Source organism: Scomber scombrus, chromosome 18 (genome assembly GCF_963691925.1).
Source record: "Scomber scombrus chromosome 18, fScoSco1.1, whole genome shotgun sequence".
Classification (NCBI taxonomy): domain Eukaryota; kingdom Metazoa; phylum Chordata; class Actinopteri; order Scombriformes; family Scombridae; genus Scomber; species Scomber scombrus.
In genome coordinates this window covers 811,591-836,590 of record NC_084987.1, presented here as the reverse complement: position 1 = coordinate 836,590, position 25,000 = coordinate 811,591, and the positions used below count along the sequence as shown (strand labels likewise).

The 25,000-nt window shown below is 44.1% G+C and overlaps 2 protein-coding genes across 2 annotated transcripts in view; one reads left to right on the top strand and one right to left on the bottom strand.

The window, feature by feature from the left end:
• Nucleotides 1-17,764, top strand: part of si:dkey-89b17.4 (zinc finger protein 646) — a gene marked incomplete at its 3' end in the record, with an annotated part of 24,934 nt that extends 7,170 nt beyond the window's left edge. Inside the window, 4 exon segments of the mRNA XM_062437961.1 lie at nucleotides 1,548-4,308; nucleotides 4,645-5,754; nucleotides 6,907-7,769; nucleotides 17,404-17,764. Of these exon segments, the coding sequence (XP_062293945.1) occupies nucleotides 1,772-4,308; nucleotides 4,645-5,754; nucleotides 6,907-7,769; nucleotides 17,404-17,764 (4,871 nt within the window).
• thoc6 (THO complex 6) overlaps nucleotides 1-25,000 on the bottom strand; it is a 189,205-nt gene that overhangs the window by 20,786 nt on the left and 143,419 nt on the right. The window lies entirely within an intron of this gene.

The window sequence follows — 25,000 nt, the reverse complement described above, 5'->3', positions numbered from 1 at the left end:
ATGTTACGTTATGTTATGTTACGTTATGTTACGTTATGTTATGTTACGTAATGTTATGTTACGTTATGTTGCGTTATGTTACGTTACGTTATGTTGCGTTACGTTATGTTGCGTTACGTTATGTTGCGTTATGTTGCGTTACGTTATGTTACGTTATGTTACGTTATGTTATGTTGCGTTACGTTATGTTACGTTACGTTATGTTACGTTACGCTTTGTTACGTTATGTTACGTTATGTTATGTTGCGTTACGTTTAGCGCTGGGTAAAACAATCTATTTAAAGTTTCATTTAAACTTTGCATTATCGATTTATAGGACATGAGATCGATTTTTCCCCATGAAGGTTTTTTTTATTTTATTTTTTATGAAGCTTTATTGGTTGGCATCATTTACAGAAACAATATGTTTTAAAACAGCCGTACTAATATGAGGGAAACAAACAGATATACAACACCAGGGTTACTTTAATAAACAGCCTTCATGCAATCTGCAGTGATGTAATGTTGTAGTTCAAACATTTTCACTTGTAATTACTTTATAATTTCAAAATTACACTTTTGAGACTTGAGACAGTTTTGTTTACAGCTCAAATTTAAACTGTCAAATTTACAAGTTTGCACTTAAAACCTTTTGTTTAATGTGAAGAGAAAAAATAAAGTAAATTTGTATTTTTGAAACACAGTTGAGACATTTTCATTATTTAAGAGCAGATTAAATCGAATCGTGATTAATCGATTCAGAACCACGATACCCAGCCCTAGTTACGTTACGTTACGTTAGCCCTCTGAACGTGTGATTCCGAGTCAGACATGGCTCGGGATGGGAATTGATAATATTTTATTTATCAATGCCATTATCGATCTGATTCCCTTATCGATTCCTGATCAATTCTTTGTGTGGAAAAAGTTGTCGTACGCGGTTTTTCACTGTAAACGCAACTGTTTTATTATCTCCGCTGTTTATCAACGATTGCTGCATGATGATTATTCCATTTTTATTATCAAATTATGTGATTCTGTCCGGTTTTTATCATCAGACGCTTGTTATATGTGATAAAGTACATGATCATTTTCAAGTGAGGTTAAGTGATAATTAACTATTTGAGGGCTGTAGCTAGTGATTATTCTCTATTGATGAATCTTTTGTTACATTTTAAATAAAATAACGTATTAATTGGTAATCAACCGTCAACCGTCCAACCCCAGAGACAGAAAAAAGGGAACTAGAGAATTTGTGGCATTTTGTCTTAATTTTTGATGATCAAAATAATTTTTCTGTTGATAAACGTATTGATTATCTTCGTCTTTTGGACAGAATTATATAATTACACTGTGGTGACCGTGACTCAAACTCCATGTGGGTTTATTGTGAATATTTGTGAATTTGACAAAGCTGTGACAATTATTTTAATATAACGTAAACCTGCCGATAATGTGAATAGTCAGCATATACAGTTCATGTCATTTCAATAGCTAATATTCTACTGGATAAATTTCTACACTGGATACTTGTATGTAACCCTCCTTTCTTCTTCTTGTCTTCACAGTGATACCTCATTGGCTGGTGTGACTCCCGCAGGCCCGCCACCTCCCACGGTGGGCCCCGATCAGCTGGACCTGCACTGACGGCTTTCGGGGAGAACATTGCCGCCATCGGCGTCGTCAGCTGAAGAGCTAAGCCCCACTGTTTCCTCCCCCACCTCCCTATCATCACTGTTCATTACTCTGTTGTGAACCGTGATTACTTCCAAACTATTCGCTTTAGAGTACTATGGCAATGCATGATATGAGCCGCGCCAAGGGTTTCCCCTGTAAAGAGTGTGATATGGTTTGCCCGAGTACTCCAAGTCTACTAGAACATATGAAAGCACATTATCAGCAAGAAGAGAACGGACGTTTTGAGTGTGAACAGTGTGGCCGAATTTACAAGCACGCAGCCAGTCTAGCTAATCATAAAAAGTCTCACGAAGTCGGTTCATTCCAGTGTCCTGTTTGTACCCGAACCCTTCCCAACGCAGTAGCTTTGAAGAACCACCTTCGTATCCATACATTGTCCCCTAGTAGTGCACACACAGAAGAAGAGAGTGAAGAAGTACCAGAAGAAGAAGGAGTCCACGACGAGAGGGACTACGGTCTCGCCCAGGACCTCTCGGACGGGTTTGGCCGCTCTCATTTGAACAATAGTGGTATAGGACATAGTGTCCTACAAAGCCACGTGACAGACGACCACGGAAAGAAAGGTTCCCCTGAGTCTGACAACGCTTGGGATAGACCATTCAAGTGTGACCAGTGTGACAGAACTTACCGACACCACGGTAGCCTTGTGAACCACAAGAAGTGTCACCAACAAGGAACTTTTAAGTGCTCTGTGTGTTTTAAACAATTCAGCAACCTGGCTGCCTTAAACAGCCACGAGCGAACTCACTCGAAGTTCAAGACTCCCGGGGCATCCATGGTGAGCAGCAGCAGTAGCAGCAGCAGTCTCCATGACTCGGGGCGCAGCAGTGGCACCCAGTCATCCCAGAGCGACAACACCACCGCCTGCTTCTGCCACCTGTGTCAGATAACGCTGCCGAGTAAGGCTGACTTCCAGGAGCATATTCTGCTGCACAACGCTGCCACGCCCTCCCTTGGCCTGCCGAGAAGCTTCCCCGGCATCATGCCTCATAATCTGAGTGCGGTTCGGTCCCCGGCTTACACCCCGGCTCTGGGTGACCCTCTTCCACTGCCACCTTTGCCCAGTGACAAAAGAGGTCCGTATGACCCCATAATGGGGCCTCCGGTCAACAATCCCATCTATACTTGTGCATACTGTGGGGCAGGACACCCAGACTTGGAGACCCTGAAAGTCCACTATCTGACCCACGATCCCCACCCTGCCGCTCATGGCCAGGACAACTCTATCCTCAACTCAGACACACTAAGTTCTGGATCTCAGGGCTCTGTGTCTTCTCCTGGAGGCCGTGTACCACAGGCCAATTCTCCAGATGATGGAGAGCGTCGCTTTAAGTGTGGGGAGTGTGGCAAAAGTTACCGACATGCAGGTAGCCTGGTCAACCACAAACGCTGCCATCAGACAGGCCACTACCAGTGTACAATCTGCTGTAAGCAGTACCCTCACTTGGCAGCGCTACACAGCCACCTACGAAGCCACAAGGGGCGTCCCTCCAACCAGCCTATTGGTAATGACAGCAACGACTGGCTATCTCCAGAGCCTCTAACTCTGGACTCACTGCCAGGAAACCTCAGTGATGCTGCCCATTTTGTCCCAGATGGCGGCCACAGCAGTGGGTTGGATTCCCTTGAATTCCACGACCGATTTGACGGCAGCTCACTTTCCCAGAGCAACTCTGCTCACCGCCAGGCTGACAGACATGTGTGTGCTGACTGCGGTGAGATGTACAGCGATGTATCTGGGATCAAGTCGCACCTGTGTCCCCGCCGTGGCCAGCAGCAGCAGCAGCCACAACAGCAGCAGGGCAGCATGTCCAATGGTTTTATAGGGAACATGAACTACCACAGCTCCAGTGGAACCTCACTGCCTGCTGGAAGCTCCAGCAACCTAAAAGAAGGCAGCAGCCAACGACAGTACTCCCAGAGTGGAGGCAAGAGAATGGGGAACAATGAGAAGGACGATGACGATGATGGAGAAGTATATCAGTGCTCGGTGTGCGGCAACCACTACGCCAGCCTCAGAGCTCTCAGGAGCCACCTGCGTAGCCATGCCAATAACCCAACAGGGGCAGGACCCTCCAACCTGGAGGCAGATTGGAGGATGATTTGCTCCACATGTGGGCAGAGCTTCTCCAGGAAGCAGGACCTCCTGAATCACCAGCTAGTCCATGGCCCCCAAAGGCCAGATGGCCAGCAAGCGGGAATTGGAGGCGCTTCAGCAAATGGCAATGACAAGATGGACGGGCGCAACCACATTTGTGTTGACTGTGGCATGTTTTTTGCTGATCGTCACCATCTGATCACACACTTGTGTCCTGGAAAAAATCGGGGAAGCTCACTGAGCAAGCAGGGACTGAATGGAGCCAAAGGGATGTCTGGAGGAGAGGGCGTTGCTGGTGGAGTCGCAGGAGGAAGCCGTGATGTTGGTGGTGATGGACGGAGGTCGATGGTTGACCAAAGTGACAAACCCCACAAGTGTGACCAATGCGGACGAGGATACAGACACCCCTGCTCCCTCCTTAACCACAAAAAGTCCCATAAGACTGGTGTTTTCCGCTGCTTGGTGTGCCAGAAACGCTACTACAATCTACTAGCTCTCAAGAATCACCAAAGGACCCACTTTGACCTGAAGAGGTAAGTCCCTGATTTTTATTTTTAATAGCTGTCAACATTTTAAAGGCGATCAGTCATGTAAGAGAATGTTCAGGTCCCAAAAAATTGCCATGGTAGACAGACACTGTCACTAAGTACAACTGCTGCCTCACTTAGCATTTAGTTTGGATGCTAAAGTTATGTTAAAAGAGGAAATGCATGTTTCAATTGCATTTATGTGGAGTGAATTTCATCTAGTTGTCAAGGTTCCGAATTCTTACTTATTGATGAATGATTTTAGTGTTTGGAGATTCATTTCAAGTATTACACACAAGGAAATCTACAGTGTTTCTTTATCTTTATCCATCCCTGTTGCAGGCACAAGTGTGAAGAATGCGGCAAGGCCTTCAAGATCCAAAAACAGCTGATTAACCACCTCCGTCTCCATGAAGAGCACCGGGCCAAAGGCCTTGTCCGGTCTGGTCCCAATGGTTCCCGCTACCAGCAGCCTGGCCCGTCTCAAATGCAGACAATGAGAGGAGAGTCGTCGAAAAGCCAAGCAATGGGTGCTAAATACAGCAATCAGGGTTTCAAAAAGCCCTACTCTTCAGCTGGAACGTCCAGGCCCCAGAAATTTGACCCAGCTGAAACTGGGCGGCGTCCGTTTGCCTGTGAAGAATGTGGAAAGACATATCGTCATGCGGGCAGTCTGGCCAATCACAAGAACCTCCACAAAATTGGGGAGTACCACTGCAATGTTTGCAATTCTACATACCCCAACAGACTGGCTATGAAAAACCATCTACGCCTCCACTTTGCTCAGAAGAAGCACAACTGCCAAGAGTGTGGCAAAGGCTTCCGCACTCAGAGGCAGCTAGCTACACACACTACAGCGGGGCTGTGCAAAGGCCCCCAGGGCCCCGGGGCCCAGATGGATTTTGAGTGTGATGGCTGCTGTGAAGGCTTTGCCACGGCTGATGAACTTGCTGCTCATGACTGCCCAGCCCAGCACCTGCCTTCTTCCTCGTCCGCCAACAGCTCCACTAACATCAGCATGGAGAGAAGCTCCGTGGACCTCGACTCTGACGAGAGACCGTACGCCTGTGACTTGTGCAGCTGCGCCTACAAGCATGCAAGCTCCTTACTGAACCACAAGCACACCCACAAGACGGGCAACTTCCGATGCAACTTCTGCGACAAACCCTACACCAACTACATGGCGCTGCGTAACCACATGCGCATCCACACACAGCGGAAGAAGCACATCTGCCACACGTGCGGGAAAGCCTTCCGGCTGGCCAGGTTCCTCCGCAACCACCAGAAGGTCCACGAGGAGGGTGCCACCCCTTTCGGCTGTCCCACCTGCGGGAAGAGTTTCCAGGGGAGGTCCGGTCTGGCCAGGCATCGCTGCGGGGACAACCAGGTAGGCATGGAAGTCAGGAGGAAGGCCGCCGCACCCACGGGAGAGGGCGACGAGTGTCGGTACACGTGAGTTCCCGTCAGTTGTTTGTGATTCTTGGAAGTTGTAAAAAATTAGTGAAGATAAATTTAGGTCTCTACATGTCTATTACAGGTATATGATCTCCAATCCGGCTTCCTTGGGACCATACGCGTACCGGAATTCGGATTTTTCTGAAGTTTGGACAAATTGAATTAGTGGAGAGACCAGATAAGTCAACCCCGTTTGCTTTCAGTTAGCATATATCACACACTTTAGTATTTAGGCTTCCTACAGTCAAACATGTCATGTTTAGATGTATTGTTAACATGCTTTGTTTTCTTAGCAAACTTTGACACAGATTTGATTTTAAGTAGTATTTTGTATGTAGCATATTAGTCAATTTTAAGTATTGATGTTATGTGTTCCTTCTTCTTTGCTATGATTTTGATTATAGTCTCTTATTTGTTTTGTCTTCTAGAATCATGATATTGGCCAGTTACTAGACTAGAAACTGCAGTTATGTGATGGGGCTCTTGCATTTTGATGTTTGTTGGCAAACTGAAATCACGGGGAAGATTATGAAGTATTTGGAGCTAGCTGCACTGCACATGTCTAGAGGTTATTACTCTTAACTGATTAAGGAACTACAAGCAACTTCACTCATGTAGTGGTAGATGTTCTCTGGGCATGTTCATGGATTTTTTTCATCACTACATTTTCACGCAAAAAGAAGGCCTTGACAGAAGAAAACTGTTTTCAGACGTGAAAGAAGCTGTTTGAAGCTTGAGTCCATTTGTGCAGTGCAGGGAGCAGCAGATACCTCCCAGTTCCCTACATGAATCCCACTTGTTTGTACAGAGTTTCTCCCATGTCCCTCCCTCCCCCACCCAGCAGTCCTCTCCCCTATGACCTGTCAAGGAATCATAGCTTTAAATGGTACACCACTTTGTAGTAGTCTTCTTAAAAACCATTGAGCCGGATTTCTGATCATATACCTGTATGTGCAAAATTTTAGATGACAACTAATTTGAGATTTTAATAATTCAAAGAAAGTGGTAACCAGTAACTGAGATTAATGTGGCTAGAACAGTGAAAACAATCCACCATCTTCAGTTACTAATCTCCCCTTTTCTTTCCTTCTGTCCCTCCTCCCCTCCCCTTTTCCTCCCCCCTTGTTTTCCTTGTTTGTCTCTGCACAGATGTGATCAATGCGGCCGCTCCTACCGCCATGCCAGCTCCCTCCTCAACCACAAAAACACCCACACTGTCGGCATCTACCACTGCGCTGTGTGCCTCAAAACCTACTCCAACCTGCTTGCCCTGAAGAACCACCGCCGTATCCACTCTGAGACGCGGCGCCACCGTTGCCACGACTGCGGTAAAGCCTTCCGTGTTTCCTCTCAGCTCTACAACCACAGACGCGTCCACCAAAAACAGCGGGAGCTGACCTGCCGGTCCTGCCAGCGCGCCTTCCCCACACAGGCCAGCTTCAGGCTCCACATGGAGATCACCCACGGCCAGACGCCACAGCCTCGCCAGCCCAGACCCCAGCAGCCCCGACCGGGGGGCTCCCAGGACCTGGGCTGGGGATCGGGCCTGGACCACACATTAATGCAAGAGCAAGGACTCAATCCCAGCAGCATGGCCAGAGGCCGCAGCCGTGGGGGCCACAGCGAGGTCCACAAGCCCCACGTCTGTGACCAGTGTGGACGGTCTTACCGCCACGCCAGCTCCCTGCTCAACCACAAGAACAGCCACAAGACCGGGACCTACTTCTGCAACTCCTGCCAGAAGGAGTTCCCCAACCTGATGTCTCTAAAGAACCACCGGCGGATCCACACCGAGCCCAAACGCTACCAGTGCCCCGACTGCGGCAAGTCCTTCCGCGTCTCCACCCAACTCATCTGCCACCGCCGCATCCACACCAAGGAGAAGCCGTTCTCCTGCCAGCAGTGTGACAAGCGCTTCTCGTCCAAGTCCAACCTGAGGCACCACATGAAGGTGCACTGGAGCGGCTCGACGGCGCCCCCTCCCATGGCCATGGGTGCGCCCAACTTCCTGGGTATGCCCGGCGGCCCATTCATATAAGCTAAGGGATGAGGGAGGGGGGTTGTGCCAGACAGGGGGAGGTGGGGAGCCAGTCTCATGCCAAGGTTTCTGGAGGTGCCAAATCGTAGCTCTTCCTCCTGCTCACCCTCCTCTTCCTCATTTTCCATGTGTGGCTGTAGTGTGTGTGACGGACAGGACTGCATGACTGCACATACACTGAAAGCAGGAGGGAGAACACAAAATGGACGCTGCACACACACACTGAGAGGACTATGGAGTACACACACACACACACACACCTCTCCACGTCTGTCCTAATCTGTCCTGAGCGGACGCTTCCTTCACAGACGATCCCACCAGCCTGGGTTTAGAGCTGCTTTACTGCCCCACACACTGACTGACAGGCAGACATGGACTGTAGACAGACATGATGTAGTTGTTTAAGAGCTGCATGGACTTCACTACTGCTACACCTGCCTTACTCCCCACTGCATGTTGCCCTATAAAGCTGAGGTTCTTAAACCTTTCTCCATCTGGAACATTGATGAGAAATTGGGTGGCAGGGCCTCACGCAGCTGTACGCAGACAGTTAATAAGAGACAAAGCCCAGCTCGTTAAAAAAAGACTGATGAGTCCTGTGGTTGTGACTTTGACTGACAGCTGCTGTGAAGGGTCCACATGAAGAAGTGAGGAAGTCTGATGCTTGTTTTCCAGTAATGAGCCATCTTATCCATTTCAGTCCCAGGAGTTGATTGGTCCAGTGTTGCAGTTGGTTTCTCTGTTTTCCGCCCTCATCCCATTTCTGACTGTTCATTAGGGAGTTTTGTCTTGATGAAAATCTGTTCTCGTGGCCTTTGTCACAATGTTTTTAAACCCATATTCTGACCGATTGAGTCGAAACAAAAGTTCAAACTGTTTTTATTTAAGTATGACCAACATGTAGGTGCCGGAAGGTTTGGTTTGTTTTTCCTTTTTTGTACCTAAACGGTTTTGACGAGAGGCGGCTGTGACTTCTGGAGATGGGAAGCTTCGGTCTCAGAGGGGCTGGTTTTAGTGTGTGTGTGTGTGTGTGTGTGTTTTAATGTGTGTGTGTGTGTGTTTTGCAGCACCGAGATGAGCTTGTAGACTTCCTGACAACTCGTTCACACATACAGATTCAGTAGCAGCAGTTTCTTGAAGCAAGAATCAGAATTAAATGTTTGAGTTTGAGTGTGGAGACAGGAAGTGTTGCAGAGTGGAACTGTAGACTTTACAGTTATATGGTATATAGACATTAACCCCTTACATACTGCTCATAATGTACACCTCATAAAAAGTGTTTATACCAAACATTGAACCACAGATCTGTTTAGAAAGCATCAAAAAAACATCTATCAACAATATAAAGTCCTGTTTTCTGTAAGACATGAAAATTAAATAATTGTTTAAATTGAAAACTTTAGGCTCAAATTTGACAAAACATTTGTAGCGACTATAAAAAAGTATAACATGTTAAAATATTTGCATTTTTCTGCATTATGAAAGTCATTAAAGTTCAGATTTAAAGACATTTGGGGTGTTTTTCTACAGGCTGTTAAATTAGACCTGAACAGGAAGTAAGGGGTTAACTGTGTAATAACTTGCTCTGCTCTGATTGGACGGTTGTTCTCACGTTGCTTTTATAACCGTTGACGAGCTCGTGCAGTGATTGGTTCGTTCATCAATCAGAACAAACATCTCTTCAATCTGAGTATTTATTGCTTTTTCTCCACTTTCTAACATCTAACAGCTTCTTAATGGATTCATCTTTAACAGCTTTTACTGTAAAATATGTGAAAAGTTAAGTTTTATGATCAGATGTTTGAAACCAACCTAAAAACACAAAGTAAATCAGTTCTAATGTGAAGAAAAAAGGGAAAAACAGTCAAATCTACTTTAAAATGTGGTTAATTTGAGGCTCAGCTTTGCTTCTGTTTGAGTTTAATAATTAAATGTTAATAATTAAACACTCCGTACATACGTAGGTTATGTAAATGTTCTGTTATCACAATAAGTTTCCTTTTTAAACTGGTTCATATTTTATTAAAGGGAAAAGCTTCTTCTTCTTCTTCTTCTTCTTCTTCTTCTTCTTCTTCTTCTTCTTCTTCTTCTTCTTCTCCTTCTCCTTCTCCTTCTCCTCCTCCTCCTCCTCCTCCTCCTCCTCCTCCTCCTCCTCCTCCAGTCGGATCATTATTGAAGATAAACGTGGAAGTTCATCACGTTTAATGAGTCGCGCTTAAAAATAACAAATTTCAGGGAAATCTAAAGAAAACGATCCGACTCATCGATATCAGATTATTAAATATTAATATTAAACTGGATGAAAGTTAGTAAGTGAACCTTGAGTTGTGACTTATTAAATCATTTTATTGATTAATCAGTTTGTTCTGTAAAGTTAATTAGAAATAGTCAAAAATATCCAAATTATTTATCAAATAATTTAAACTTTTTTTTTCCAGTTTCTCTTCTGTGAGAATTAAAGTCAAACATTAAACTGACTTTAAGTTATTAAAACATTAAAGACGTTTAATGAGTCAACAGTAAAAGCTGCGACTAACATCTGCAGATCTTTACTATTAAATAATTTACTTTTTTATGAAGTTTGCTGTGACAGGTTTCAGGGTTTTTGTAGTAAATATAATTGTGATGATTTATTGGATAATAATCTATGTTCAGAATATAAACGTGTTTTTGTAATGAAGGTTTAATATTTTACAGTTTAACATTAAACCTCTCAATGAATTAATATAGTTATAATAATTAGAATTAGTTATGAATTAATCTTCACTGATATCAGCTTTAAACTTTTAACTTTATAAACAGAAAGATTCAGAGAATAAAACAGTTTGACTTTAAATCTGGAAATTATTTTCTCCTTTTAATCAGAAACAAACCTGCTGCTGTCTCTCTCCTCCTCTTTCTCCTCTTTCTCTCTTTCTCTCCTCTTCCTCTCCTCCTCCTCCTCTCTTCCTCTTCTTCACCTCTCTTTCCCTCTTCCTCTCCTCTTCCTCTCCTCCTCCTCCTCTCTTCCTCTTCTTCACCTCTCTTTCCCTCTTCCTCTCCTCTTCCTCTCCTCCTCCTCTTTCTCTCTTCCTCTCCTCCTCCTCTTTCTCTCCTCTCTCCTCTTTCCTTGCTCCTCTCTTTCTCTCCTCCTCTTCTCCTCTTTCTCTTCCTCTTCTTCACCTCTCTTTCTCTCCACCTCTCCTCTTCCCTCCTCCTCTTTCCCTCTTCCTCTCCTCTTCCTCCCTCCTCCTCTTTCTCTCTTCCTCTCCTCTTCCTCCCTCCTCTCTTTCTCTCTTCCTCTTCCTCTCCTCCTCCTCTTTCCCTCTTTCTCCTCCTCTCCTCCTCCTCTTTCCCTCTTCCTCTCCTCCTCCTCCTCCTCTTTCTCTCTTCCTCCCTCCTCCTCTTCCTCTCCTCCTCCTCCTCTCTTACCTGTCAGATTTATCGTTGGGCATTTTAAAACTGTTTCATCTTCGTCTTTCTTTAGTTTCTTTTTACGCCTCGTCTTCTGTTTGAATCTGTATGTGTGAACACGTCTCTCTCTCTTCTCTCTGATTGGCTGGCCTCTTGTGACATCACATGTGTAGACCCCCCCCCCTCTCGTCACTCACTCGTACTGTAAAAACCTCGGATGTTAAACCAGCTTGAACGAAGCGAGAAAACAAAAAAAAGGAGAAAAGAAACCAAGCGGAGCATAAAAGGAAAGATGTATATTGATTATTGATCGGCTCTGTTCTGTTTGATCCTGTATTGTAATCGTACTTCTTGACTGTATTATCTACAGTACCTCTTTCTTTTTTCTTTTTTTTAATATATATATAAGAAGGAGGAAAAAAAAGACGACAGATCATTGTAGTTAATGCATTTATTTAAATTATTATGATTATTAACACTTGTAATGGACGGCGCTAGTCTTTAGGATGTGTGAGTTTAGAGCTGTGTTGATGTAAAACACCCCTCCTCTTCCTCCTCCTCCTCCTCCTCTTCCCCCCCCACCCACACACACACTACCCATAATCCCCCTCTTCTCTGGAGATGATGGACTCCGTTAAACGAACACTGAGACTCTCCTGCAGAACATTTAAAGGTGTTTTTTGTTTTGATTTCCCGCCTTTTTTTTTTTTTTTTTTTTACAAAGTGACGGTTTCTCTTTCTCAGTCAAGCCTTCCCATCATCCCTCCCCCCCCCCCCTCCTCTACCTCCTCCCTCCTCTTCCTCATTCACTCCTGTTTCACTTTGAAAAAGGGATGACTTCTTTCTGTTTGGAGTGCATTCAAGTCCTCATCATTTGATCTTTGTTCCAATTTTATGGTAACGTCTTGTGTTTTTATTGCTGTTCTTTTTCTTTCTTTTTTTTCTCCATTTTATTTAATTGCGTTGTTTGTTTTTTTGGACTGTTCTGGAAGCCTCTGTTGTGTGTGTGTTTTTAAACGTTTAAAACACAAGTTTGTCAGCGTTTTTCAGGAGCACTGGTGCTAGTTTTAAAATAAAAAAAAAGAAAGAAAAATAACAAAAAAAAAAGGTTTAAAAAGTCAAAGCCGTGCAGTGACCGTTAAGTGCTGTAGGAGTCGATGTGACCTTTGATCTAGAACACAGAAATAATAACTGTACATTCTCTATTTTTTATTTCCTCCAACATGTTTCATTTTGTTTCTCTGAGTGGAAACTTTCCCGCCTGCATTTCAACTAGTTTTTAGAGAAAAAGAAGAAGAATAAAAAGATTGGTTTGGAGCTATTATAACCCCCCCCCCCCCCTCTCAAACCCCCCCACCCTTCCTCTCCTCTATTTTGTTTTGTTTTAAAGTTCTAACTTTTTGTTTCCATGCATATATATGTAATGCTTACTATACACTTTTATAAACTATGTTTTGATAATTCATTTCTTAACGGAAGAACTTGTCCATATACTATAACCCTTACTGCTGAGTACTGAAAATAAATAGCTGAAAAAACACAGCAGAGCTCAGTGTTTTCACTCCTTCAACACACTTTATATTATTATAACAGACACATTGCTGCCTGAAATCACAGGTTCATGGCTCAACGGCGCCACCTAGGCAGATTAAACTGAGCCTCTGCAGATTGAGGTGAACCAGAAGTCACCAATACCCCTTTTCCACCTAGCTGGAGCCGGTGCTAGAGCTAGAGCCGGTGCTAAGATGAGCACCTCTTACGAACCTGTTGCTTTTCCATCGGCAAGGAGCCACGTGATTACGTCACTGTATAACGTAGCCAGCGCGCGCATTTGAAGCTCTTCCATGATTCACCAGTGAGAGGCAGCAACATGCAGCGAGGCATCTAGCCTGCCGGAAACGAAGAAGAAGAAGAAGAAAACGGCTCTGGCAAAAAATTATAAGAAATAGTGCTTTTAATCAACAGATGTTTAACCCTCTGTAAATGACACTTAGCCAAGCTACTCAGCTAATAAACGTTAGCCCCGCTAGCCGGCTTTTAAATGTTAGCCCCGCCCCCAGCCCGCTGACGTAATCGGTTCTTGCTTTAGACCAGCAAAGAGTTGGTGCTTGCTCCGGCTCCCGTTCTGAGGCTCGGGGCTGGAGCTTGGTGCCAGTGCTTAGTCAGGCTCTGGCTCCAAACCAGCACTGGCTCCAGCTCGGTGGAAAAGGGGTATAATGGGGTTTTTCTTTTAGACACTTCTACTCAACTCGACTCGGTTCTTTTGCTTTTCCATCAGATCCAAAGCTGCTCTGCTGGACTGAGACCTGGACCACTGTGGTCTTAAAGGGACAGCAGCAGCACTCAGGTTGGCTTTGGTGTTTAAACCAAGCTCAGGTGATACTAATGGCTTTTCCACTATACAGTTCTAGCTCTACTCGACTCTACTACTTGGTTTATTTTGCGTTTCCATCAGGGATAGTACCTGGTACCTGCTGCTCCATCAGGGATAGTACCTGGTACCTGCTGCTCCATCAGGGATAGTACCTGGTACCTGCTGCTCCTCCATCAGGGATAGTATCTGGTACCTGCTGCTCCTCCATCAGGGATAGTAACTGGTACCTGCTGCTCCATCAGGGATAGTACCTGGTACCTGCTGCTCCATCAGGGATAGTACCTGGTACCTGCTCCTCCATCAGGGATAGTACCTGGTACCTGCTGCTCCATCAGGGATAGTATCTGGTACCTGCTGCTCCATCAGGGATAGTACCTGGTACCTGGTACTTTTTTAGTATCTGGTTGCAAGCGAGCCGAGCCGATACTAAATGTGACGTCAACAGACTGCCGGCCTCTGATTGGTCAGAGAGTCAATGGAAGAGTCATGAGCCGTCCCACACAAGAATCAAACCCAGCATTTTTAAATACCAACAACAGCGTTACAGAGATTAGTTTCTCTTCTCTTGCTTTGTGTGAGACAGAAAGCCTCATACAGCAGCAAGTACACCATCGCCTCCATGTCCTCCATTGTTTATGTGTTTTGTGTCGCGTAGAAAACAAAGTCACGGCAGTTTAATGCAGCGTTGCTGCTCACATTGAAGAGGAACTATAGTAATGGAAAATGTTCCTGGTACCAAACTGAGCCGAGTAGAGCTAGAACTGTATAGTGGAAAAGCACCATAAGGGGTCCAAAGTGTGCCCCCCCCCCCCCCCCCCCCCAACAGCAGCAGCCTGACCCGCTGATACCAGGCAGGATGGATCCATGCTTCCATGTTCTGACCCGACCATCTGAATGTGGCAGCAGAGACTCATCAGACCCGCCGATGCTTCTCCAGTCTAGAGGCCAGTTTGGTGATCCTCAGTTTAGAGCGATATAGATAAAATCAAATATCACAATATTTTTTTAACCAAATACCTCGATATCGTGCTTTCACAAAATATTTACACAATGAGATTTTTGATAAATAATTATCTGTAATTTGGATATAACGACCAAGTGGGTAAAAGTAAATAATAGAACAGCTAAAACAATCTAGTAAGTTTAGAAAAGTTCGTCATTTTACTGTAACGCCAGGAAAAGACTCTTCTGCCGTATCACGATATAAGAATATGCCAAATGAGCTAGTCAGTTAAACCTATGGAGGCAAAACAATGACCAATAATAGAACAGCTGGAACACCAGGAAACAATATTACGATACCCAAAATCTAACTGGGCGTTCACGCCAAAAGCGATGAACGCGGTTTTGTCGCGTGAGAAAATGAAAATCTATCGCGGTATCGCTTGAGTTTCGACGCGTGACCATAATGTAAAATTTACAACAACATTGCTTCTTCTCTCATCAACCATGGCTGAGATCACTTCCTCTTTTCTCTCATATGTGTCCCTGAGGCTCCTGAGGCTCTTCCATTTCCTGCGACACACATCAACTGACAAAAACACACGTAAATTAACTGTTGGGTCTAGTAAACCAGTAACTTTATGAAAGCCAGCTATGCTTACAGGGGCTATACGTCAATGACGTCGGGAGAATCTCAACGCTGATAGGCTGTTGCAGCACGGCGTCACGTGATGTCGCCGCAAAAGTTCAAAATGTTCAACTCACGCGTTGACGCAAATTCGCATCTATCTTTACATGCAATCTCGACACGCGATTGGGCAACATCGCGTTTGGTCTGAACGCCCATTTAGACGATACCTAGCCTCATATCCCGATATCGATATAATATCGTTATATTGCCCTACCTCGATTTCCTGCTGTTTCCACGCATCTCTTTTATATAATATTGTTTTATTAGCTGTAATACCGCGACTGACCACTAGGAGGGTTGAGCAGCGTTGGCCAATCAGCTCTTATAATACGTGCGTGTTATCGGTCTTCTCCACATTCAAAAGGAAGTTATATAATAATAATAACAATAATAAAGGGAAGGTGACTAATAACAATTTATATTCAGTGTAATTACAGATAATATTTAGTAATATGTGAAGTTAATCAGATTTTGGAAACAACATAATATTTGAGAGAGTTTACTGATAACTGAATATAATTGTATTTATTTGATTATGAAAATCACACAACTACTAAATGTGGAACTAAATTACACTTAAATAAAAAACACTTTTCACTTGAAATGTTTTAATCTACGAGACATTTTTCCGCGTTATCGTTGAGCTTTGGGGTTCATGTTCGACCGTGTAATTTGTGTGTAATAACCCTTTATGGTAAATTTCCCAGCTGCAGAAGCCTGAGGTGTAAATGAAGTAAATCCAGAGTAATCCTTTGGTCACGCAGCTCAGATCCAGCTCTCGGGAATCAGACCGTGTTAAAAAATAATCAGTTTATTGTGATTTGGTGGTAAAGTGAAGCTCGCTGCGTCTCCTGAGATCGTTTTCTTCTTCTATCCTCTTTAAAATGGTTTCACATGTAAAATGTCTTCATGTTGTTTCCTCGTAGAAATGAGTTTTCTTCTTCTTCTCTTGTGCTGACTGAGTGATTAGAATAAAATATAATTTATAAATTATAATGATTGGAGCTCATGATTATTAATTGTACCTTTGATCTTGTTTAACCTTCCTGTCGTCCTCCCGGGTCAAATCGACCCCGTCTGTTTTGACTGTTCCTTCTTTCCTCCCTCCCTCCTTCTCTTTCTTTCCTTCCTCTCTCTTTCCTCCCTTCCTTCCTTCTGTCCTTCCTTCCTCCCTCCCTCCTTCTTTCCTTCCCTCCTTCCTTCCTTCTCTCTTTCTTTCCTCCCCATTACCTTTCGTTCTTTCCTCTGTCCTTCTTTCCTTTCTTCCTCCCTTCCTCTTTTCCTTTCTCCTGCCCTCCCTCCTACCTTCCTTCCTTCCTTATTTCCTCCGTCCTTCCTTCCTTCCTTTCCTTCCTTTTTTCCTTCCTCCATCCTTTCTTTCCTTCTTCCTTTCTTCCTCCCTCCCTCCCTCCTTTCCTTCCTTCTTCCTCCCTTCCTTCCTTGACTCGAGGACAACAGGAGGGTTAAAGATACAATTTTTAGATATTAATATACAAACGTTTTTATTTCGGTCTTTTTGCTACCGATTTTTTTGTGTGTAAATAAGTATTATTATTATTTGTTGAAATTATTGGGTAATTTTTTACGTAATCATGTAACATCTCAAATTTTCTTGCAATTACAGAACAATTGATTTTAAAATACTGCGGTTTATTAACAAAGCACTGAAGCAACTACATTTGTGATCTGCTGCGTTATGAAGCATCCAGATCTGCTTTCTGTCCTCAGAGTCCAAACTAAACCTGAAGAAGCAGAGTTCAGTTTTTATTCTTCACATATCTGAACAAACAGAAGACTGAAGTTCTGCTGCAGCTGTTCCTTTAAATCACAGCTGAAGACTTTTATTAAACCAAGATTCATTTCTGACACTGAACTGTAACTTTTACTGTCTTATTTCATCGGTCTCATTCTGTTTGTGCTTGTTTTCTATGCTGATCTCTGTCTTTACTGTTTGAATTGTATTTAAATGTCCTTTTATAATGTTTGTCTTTCCCTTTATTTGATGTTTTTAATGTTTTTGTGAAGCACCTTGTTGCTGAAATGTGCTGTATGAATAAACTCGCCTTTCCTCGTGGTTGGAAACACTGAGCCGTACAAACAAACTGGACTTGACTTCAGATCTGCAGGTTTTAGGAGAAACTATATTTGTAGACGTTGCTGTTATTTCTACATTTGAACCAGACTCAGACTGTGTTTCTCTTGTCTCAGATCTCAGCCCGGTCGGCTCGACGAGCAGCTCCAAGAGCTACGCCTGCAACCAGTGTGGCCGGTCTTACCGCCACGCCAGCTCCCTGCTCAACCACAAGAACAGCCACAAGACCGGGACCTACTTCTGCAACTCCTGCCAGAAGGAGTTCCCCAACCTGATGTCTCTAAAGAACCACCGGCGGATCCACACCGAGCCCAAACGCTACCAGTGCCCCGACTGCGGCAAGTCCTTCCGGGTGTCCACGGCGCTCATCTGCCACCGCCGCATCCACACCAAGGAGAAGCCGTTCTCCTGCCAGCAGTGTGACAAGCTGTTCTCGTCCCGGTCCAACCTGAGGCACCACATGAAGGTGCACTGGAGACGCCCGCTGCTGTCCAGAGGAACTCCGTCTGCCTTCCTCACAGTCCCCTCCAGACCTTTCCTTTAAACGTCCGGCCTCGCTCTTCTGTCACGTTGTCCTGACCAGCAGAAAGACCTTTAGAGGACCACAACCCCCCCCCCCCCCCATTTAAGGGAAACTTAACCACTGCTGAAAACTTCCTGTTGAACTTCTTGCAGAGTTCAATGGTCAGATTGATTCCTTTCGCTCTCACGTCTGTACACATGAAAATAAAGCCAGCAGTAGGTTAGGGTCAGGTTTAGGGTCAGGTTTAGGGTTAGGTTAGGGTTAGGGTCAGGTTTAGGGTTAGGGTCAGGTTTAGGGTTAGGGTCAGGTTTAGGGTTAGGGTCAGGGTTAGGGTTAGGGTTAGTGGAGGACAGAGTTAGAGTTAAACACATGTAGAAACAGCCAAATCTGACTTTGTCTAAAAGGGATAAAATCCACCAGCTAGCAGCTCGACGGCTCTCGTTACGTTGTTTGTTTAATCTGTACAAAAACTGAGGTGTTTAAATAGTTGACAGGTTTTATATGCTGTGATGTTTACAGACGTCTTATTGTTTGTTTTGTGCATATTAATGAAACAAACATTATGTATTATTCAGGCAGCTTTAGGACTTTTAGTAACTGGATTTTATTACTTTTATACAGAGTCAGTAGCTGTTTCATACTTTCATGTGAAAGTGGGTTCAGTCTGAGTATCTACGTCTAACATCCCAACACTCAATAAGAAAGCAAGTAAACATATTTCCCATAATGTGGATATGCTTTTAATTTCCCCCCAAGTTCACAAATTGTGATTTAAAACTTTAAATCAATAATGTGACTGGAAAGCCCATCCTGATCCTGAGCGTCCTCGCAAACCCAAAATATTCAGCTTGAATTTTGGCGCCTGAAGTTTGAGTAGTTTGACATTTGTGATGTTTTGATTTAGAATTTTTGAGGATCCAAAATTGATCAGATATAGAATTTCTGAAATGTTTAAATTTGAGTAAGTTTATGAGTTTGTGAGCCCTTAAAACTTAAAGGCAAGGCAGCTTTATTTATATATTCATACTGAGGGGAAACTCAATGAGCTTTACATAAAAACAAAACATTTAACAGTAAGAAGTGTAGAGATGACTTCAAACTGCATAAATTCAGAAAAAGTGAGATATTTAAATTTTTATTATCAATTTCAACACACAGTTTTTAGCAGTGATTAAATTCAATAATTCAGTTTCTCATAAGATTCAAATCCTTACAGTCTTTTTCTTTTTTTGCTTCCATTCCCCTCGTCATGTTTCCTCCCCGCTGAAAACAAACAGGACGTCTGGAAACTAAAGCTCTCTCTTCATGGAAACTCAGATATCGTGTTTTCTCACAGACTTCTTCTTGAAGCTCTCGGTCAGTTTCTTGTCTTGTCTTGAAGTTTCTGTTTTGACACACAAACAGCTCGCTGGTCTGTTTCTGCTGAGAGTGAACGACACAGAAGGACCGTCGCTGTCAGTGAACCAGGATCTAAAAGTGACTCTGAATGGAGAAGGGTTTGTTGGTTGGGGTTGGTTGAAGCTGGGTGGGGTTGGTTGGTTGGTTGGTTGGGGTTGGTTGGAGCTGGTTGGGGTTGGTTGGTTGGGGTTGGTTGGAGCTGGTTGAAGCTGGTTGGGGTTGGTTGGGGCTGGGTGGGGTTGGTTGGTTGGGGTTGGTTGGAGCTGGTTGAAGCTGGTTGGGGTTGGTTGGTTGGGGCAGGAAGTGGTGAGACTGGTACGACATATTTCTGTCTCCTCTGCAGCCTTAAACACAGCAAACACAGGTGGATTATGGGTCTTGTATTTTTTCCATTGATCAACTCTGCTGTTGTTTAATGTTTTCACCCCAGTTTGTTCGATCGTCTCTTGTCATCACAGTTTTTAAATTTCAGACTTTTGCACAGAAGATGACGATTAAGTCGCAGATATAAACACTTTTCTCATAAATGATTGTTGTATTTAAAAATATATATATATGTAGAGAGTCCTCAAGATGCCCGAAATTAAGTTAGATTTGACCTGTAGCTGTTTCTTTTTACAAGTAAATGAATATTTGTGGCTGTTACAACATTGTAGATGCTCTGATGTTAATACAGATGATTCAAAGACAACTTCAATGCAATCATTGGAAGAACAAACCTTGGATTCAGGCTACGGAAAGAGAAAAGAAACCACAAACAGCATCTTCTCATGCTGAGTCCACATAGAGAATCACTGCTCACATCCCAAAAACCTCAAAGAAGTATTAATTTTATCCCACATGATGTTTCCCTGAAGCTAAACAAACTTTAAACCACAGGACCGTCACAGTAAAACATATTTATTTTGCCCTGAGGACGACTGAGCTGTAAAAACATGAAAATATTTGCCCACTGCAAGAAATATTTAAATCACTATAAAATGATATAATTTAGCATGTAGTTATTAGCTGCGTCTCAAATCACATACTTTTGTTAGTACACTAACAGAGAAGGGAGAGAAGTATCCAGAGATCAACACTCAACTTTTTGACTGTAAGCATTTAGATTTATTTCAGACAGTAACTGTTAGAGATGCTGACAGGAATCAGAGACAGAGAGGAATTGGTTCCTGGCTGGATTCGAACCCGGGACGCTGTGATTACACTTCATGTGCATCAATCACAGTGCTGCATGTTTCTATACTTCTCCTCCTCTCCTCAGAATATTAAGATGTGTAAGAACAGAAGAAGAGATGTGAGACACAGCATTTGAGTCATTGCTTAAAACGTGGAATATAATTAGTTTTTAAAAAAGCTCCTTACTTACTTACTACGGATGCTTGTGTTTATTCTGGAAGGAACCTCATGAAACTACATTTACATTGGTTACACTCTTCATAAGAACATAAAATATATATTCTTATTGTTGATCCACTTCTTTTTGACATTTTAAGTTTGTGTTGAAGTGAAAAATGTCCTCAGCAAGCTCTTCAATTCTACTTTATGTTTATTATTGAGGTCGTAGAGTGTTGATGGTGTTTATATATTTTGCCTCATCATGTATGTTATTGGTCCATAGCATAGCCTGTATATAAGAAATGGACGTAACATCCGTGACGTCACCCATTGGTTTGTGGACTGCTGCTCGGAGGCCAATAATATCGGATCTGAGCAGCGCCATCTTGGAAATTTCAGGTGCATGCTGGGAAAAATAAAAACATGGATTCTACTTATATGGGCATCAGGAGGAGCATGAGGCGCCCTCCTGAACCTGTGAACCAATCAACCTGTCAATCACCACGTAGCCACGCCCTAATGCATACCCTGCTTTATCGTCACATATAAAATCAGGGAGGCCAAAATGTCCCAAATGAACATCATACTGCATTGAAGAAGGCTTTAAACTAGCGATTGAGACCATAAACACATTTTGAAAACGTTTACTGAGGTTAGAAATCAAGTGAGAAGTTGGTGAATTCTCCATTGACTTGTATAGAGACGGAAGTCCTTTTGACACCAAAACGGTCGCCCCCTGGTGGCCTTTTGATAGAATGCAGTTTTAAGTTACTTCCGCGTTGGCCTCATTTCAGAGGACCGGAACTCCCCACCTGGTTTTGCCTCATCATGGATGTTATTGGTCACTAGTTACACTTGTAATTATTTGTGAGAGTTGAACAATCGTCGGTGCAAAAGTCTGAAATATACAACGTGAGATCACATGAGAGCTCGAGGTGTTTAACGATGCGTTCAGGGGTTTTAATGATGCGTTCAGGGGTTTTTTCTCCAACCTGTAAAGATGAATTTCAGAAGGAAAAGCAGAGACTTTTAACGGTTTCTCTTTGGAAAACAAAGCTGAAGCTTAAAGTGGATAAAAACGAACTGAGGAACAAACAGACTTCCAGGACAAAAAACAAGGAAAAACTGTATTTTCCTCTTCTGCTTGTCAACTTTCAACCTGAACATATGAACATGAAGCAGAGAAGGAAGAAAAACTGATCAAACTTCTTCCTCTGTGTGAAACTTTATGTCGGCTGGAAGAACTTTAAACATCAAGCTGCATCGACCCGGACGCTGAGGTCACATGATCAGAGAGCTGAGGTCACATGATCAGAGCCGAGGTCACATGATCAGAGCCGAGGTCACATGATCAGAGAGCCGAGGTCACATGATCAGAGAGCCGAGGTCACATGATCAGAGAGCTGAGGTCACATGATCAGAGAGCCGAGGTCACATGATCAGAGCCGAGGTCACATGATCAGAGAGCCGAGGTCACATGATCAGAGAGCCGAGGTCACACGATCAGAGAGCCGAGGTCACATGATCAGAGAGCCGAGGTCACACGATCAGAGAGCCGAGGTCACATGATCGGAGAGCCGAGGTCACATGATCGGAGAGCCGAGGTCACATGATCGGAGAGCCGAGGTCACATGATCGGAGAGCCGAGGTCACATGATCGGAGAGCCGAGGTCACATGATCGGAGAGCCGAGGTCACATGATCAGAGAGCCGAGGTCACACGATCAGAGAGCCGAGGTCACACGATCAGAGCCGAGGTCACACGATCAGAGCCGAGGTCACATGATCAGAGAGCCGAGGTCACATGATCAGAGCTGAGGTCACATGATCAGAGCTGAGGTCACACGATCAGAGCCGAGGTCACACGATCAGAGCTGAGGTCACATGATCAGAACCGAGGTCACACGATCAGAGCTGAGGTCACATGATCAGAGCCGAGGTCACATGATCAGAGCTGAGGTCACATGATCAGAGCTGAGGTCACATGATCAGAGAGCCGAGGTCACATGATCAGAGCCGAGGTCACATGATCAGAGAGCTGAGGTCACATGATCAGAGCCGAGGTCACACGATCAGAGCTGAGGTCACACGATCAGAGAGCTGAGGTCACATGATCAGAGCTGAGGTCACATGATCAGAGAGCTGAGGTCACATGATCAGAGAGCCGAGGTCACATGATCAGAGCCGAGGTCACATGATCAGAGAGCTGAGGTCACATGATCAGAGCCGAGGTCACATGAGCAGAGCCGAGGTCACATGATCAGAGCTGAGGTCACATGATCAGAGAGCCGAGGTCACATGATCAGAGCCGAGGTCACATGATCAGAGAGCCGAGGTCACATGATCAGAGCCGAGGTCACATGATCAGAGAGCCGAGGTCACATGATCAGAGCCGAGGTCACATGATCAGAGCCGAGGTCACATGATCAGAGCCGAGGTCACATGATCAGAGCTGCAGAAGTGTTTTATAAACTGTTTAAAGGAAGTCGGTTCCTCATGGAGAGCTTTAGTGTTGCAGTGAAACCAACCAGGAAGTACGGAGGATCAATGCTGCAACTAAATCCACCACTTAACTTTGTTTTTGACATTATGATTCAGTAGCTTTTAATTATAAGAAACTATAAACTTTAAAGTTTCTTTTAATTCGATCAATCAATAATCTATAATAATAAGTATCTCATAATTTCATAACTTACTATGACGTAATATCTCAAAACCTTCTCTCATAATTATAAAACATTAAGTTATAATAGTGACTAATTGGCACTTAGTCTTTTATTTTAATTAAAAACGTATTCAAGTCATAATTATGAGATACGGATTCAAAAGCAGAAAGTTTCTCATAATTACTTTTTAATGATAAACATCTCATAATTAGTCATGAGTCAAACTATCATGATTTAGAAGAAAATTGAATTATTAGTATTTATTAACTATTCGGCAAATGATGAGATTGAAAATCATAATAATGTGAGAAGCAACATTATAATAAATGAACTTCGTGGTGTTTAACGAGCTTTTCTATGATTGTAAGATGATTTTAGTTTCTTTCAGACACGAAGCTGAAACGTTGGGAGCCGTGAAGTTTCGTCTCTTTAGAAACTAAAATCATTCTTCAGACCAGCAAACATCAACGTGTGATGTCATCGCCTCATATTTGTAATAATGACGATAAATAACATTAATTACATTTATAAAGAGCTTTATCTTCCCAAAGAGAGAAAGCTCAGCACACAGTCATATCTGTGGATTTTATTATGTTTTTATTGTTTAGGTCTCTCAGAAACGTAGTTAAAGGTTTTTGGTGTTAAAGGTTAAAGAGAAGTAGAATTTAAACAACGTGATGATGTGATGATCGTGTGTCGCTGCTTTAACTCTGCAGCCGTTTGCACTTCAGAGCCGAGACGTAACGTTAGCTGTTTAAAACCAAACTACAGTAGGGGGGGGTTGTAGAGAGAGGGGGGGGGGGGGGGGGGGGGGGGCTGAAGGGTTAATGAAGGGTTAATGGGGGGGGGGGGTTAGAGGAGGGGGGGGGGTTAATGAAGGGTTAATGGGGGGGGGGGGGGGGGCTGAGGGGTTTTTGGTTCATCAGATGAAAATATAAAAAGTTGCAGCTCGGTCCAGGAAGTGACAAACAGCTGCATCATTGAGGCCAATTTTGTGACCCTTCCTTAAACTTACTTTCTTTCCTCCTTCCTTCCTCCCTCCTTTCCTCCTTCCTTCTTCCTCTTTCATTCCTTCCTTCCTCCCTCCCTAGGGAAGAGCGGGACGGCGGCCATCCTCCCCTCCCTCTTTTCCTTCCTTCTTCCTTCCTCCCTCCCTCCTTTCCTCCCTTCCTTCCTCCCTCCTTTCCTTCCTTCCTTCTTCCTTCCTCCCTCCTTTCCTTCCTTCCTTCTTCGTTCCTCCCTCCCTCCTTTCCTTCCTTCCTTCTTCGTTCCTCCCTCCCTCCTTTCCTTCCTTTTTCCTTCCGTCCTTCCTTCCTCCCTCCTTCCTTTCCTTCCTTCATCCTTCCTCCCTCCCTCCTTTCCTTCCTTCTTCCTCCCTTCCTTCCTTGACTCGAGGACAACAGGAGGGTTACGTAATGCTTTGTCTTCGTTACTAAAGCTGTAAACAAAATGTGTTGCCATGGTTACTGAGTTTAATCTGCAGATTGTAAAAAAATCTATTTTCCAACCAAACTAAAGTAGTGATGTTGGGTTAGAGGGGGGGGGGGGGGGACTGAGGGGTTAATGGGGGGGGGGCTGAGGGGTTAATGGGGGGGGGGCTGAGGGTTTAATGGGGGGGGGCCTGAGGGGTTAAGGGGGGGGGGGGGCTGAGGGGTTTAATGGGGGGGGCCTGAGGGGTTAATGGGGGGGGGGCTGAGGGTTTAATGGGGGGGGCTGAGGGGTTAAGGGGGGGGGGCTGAGGGTTTAATGGGGGGGGGCCTGAGGGGTTAAGGGGGGGGGCTGAGGGTTTAAT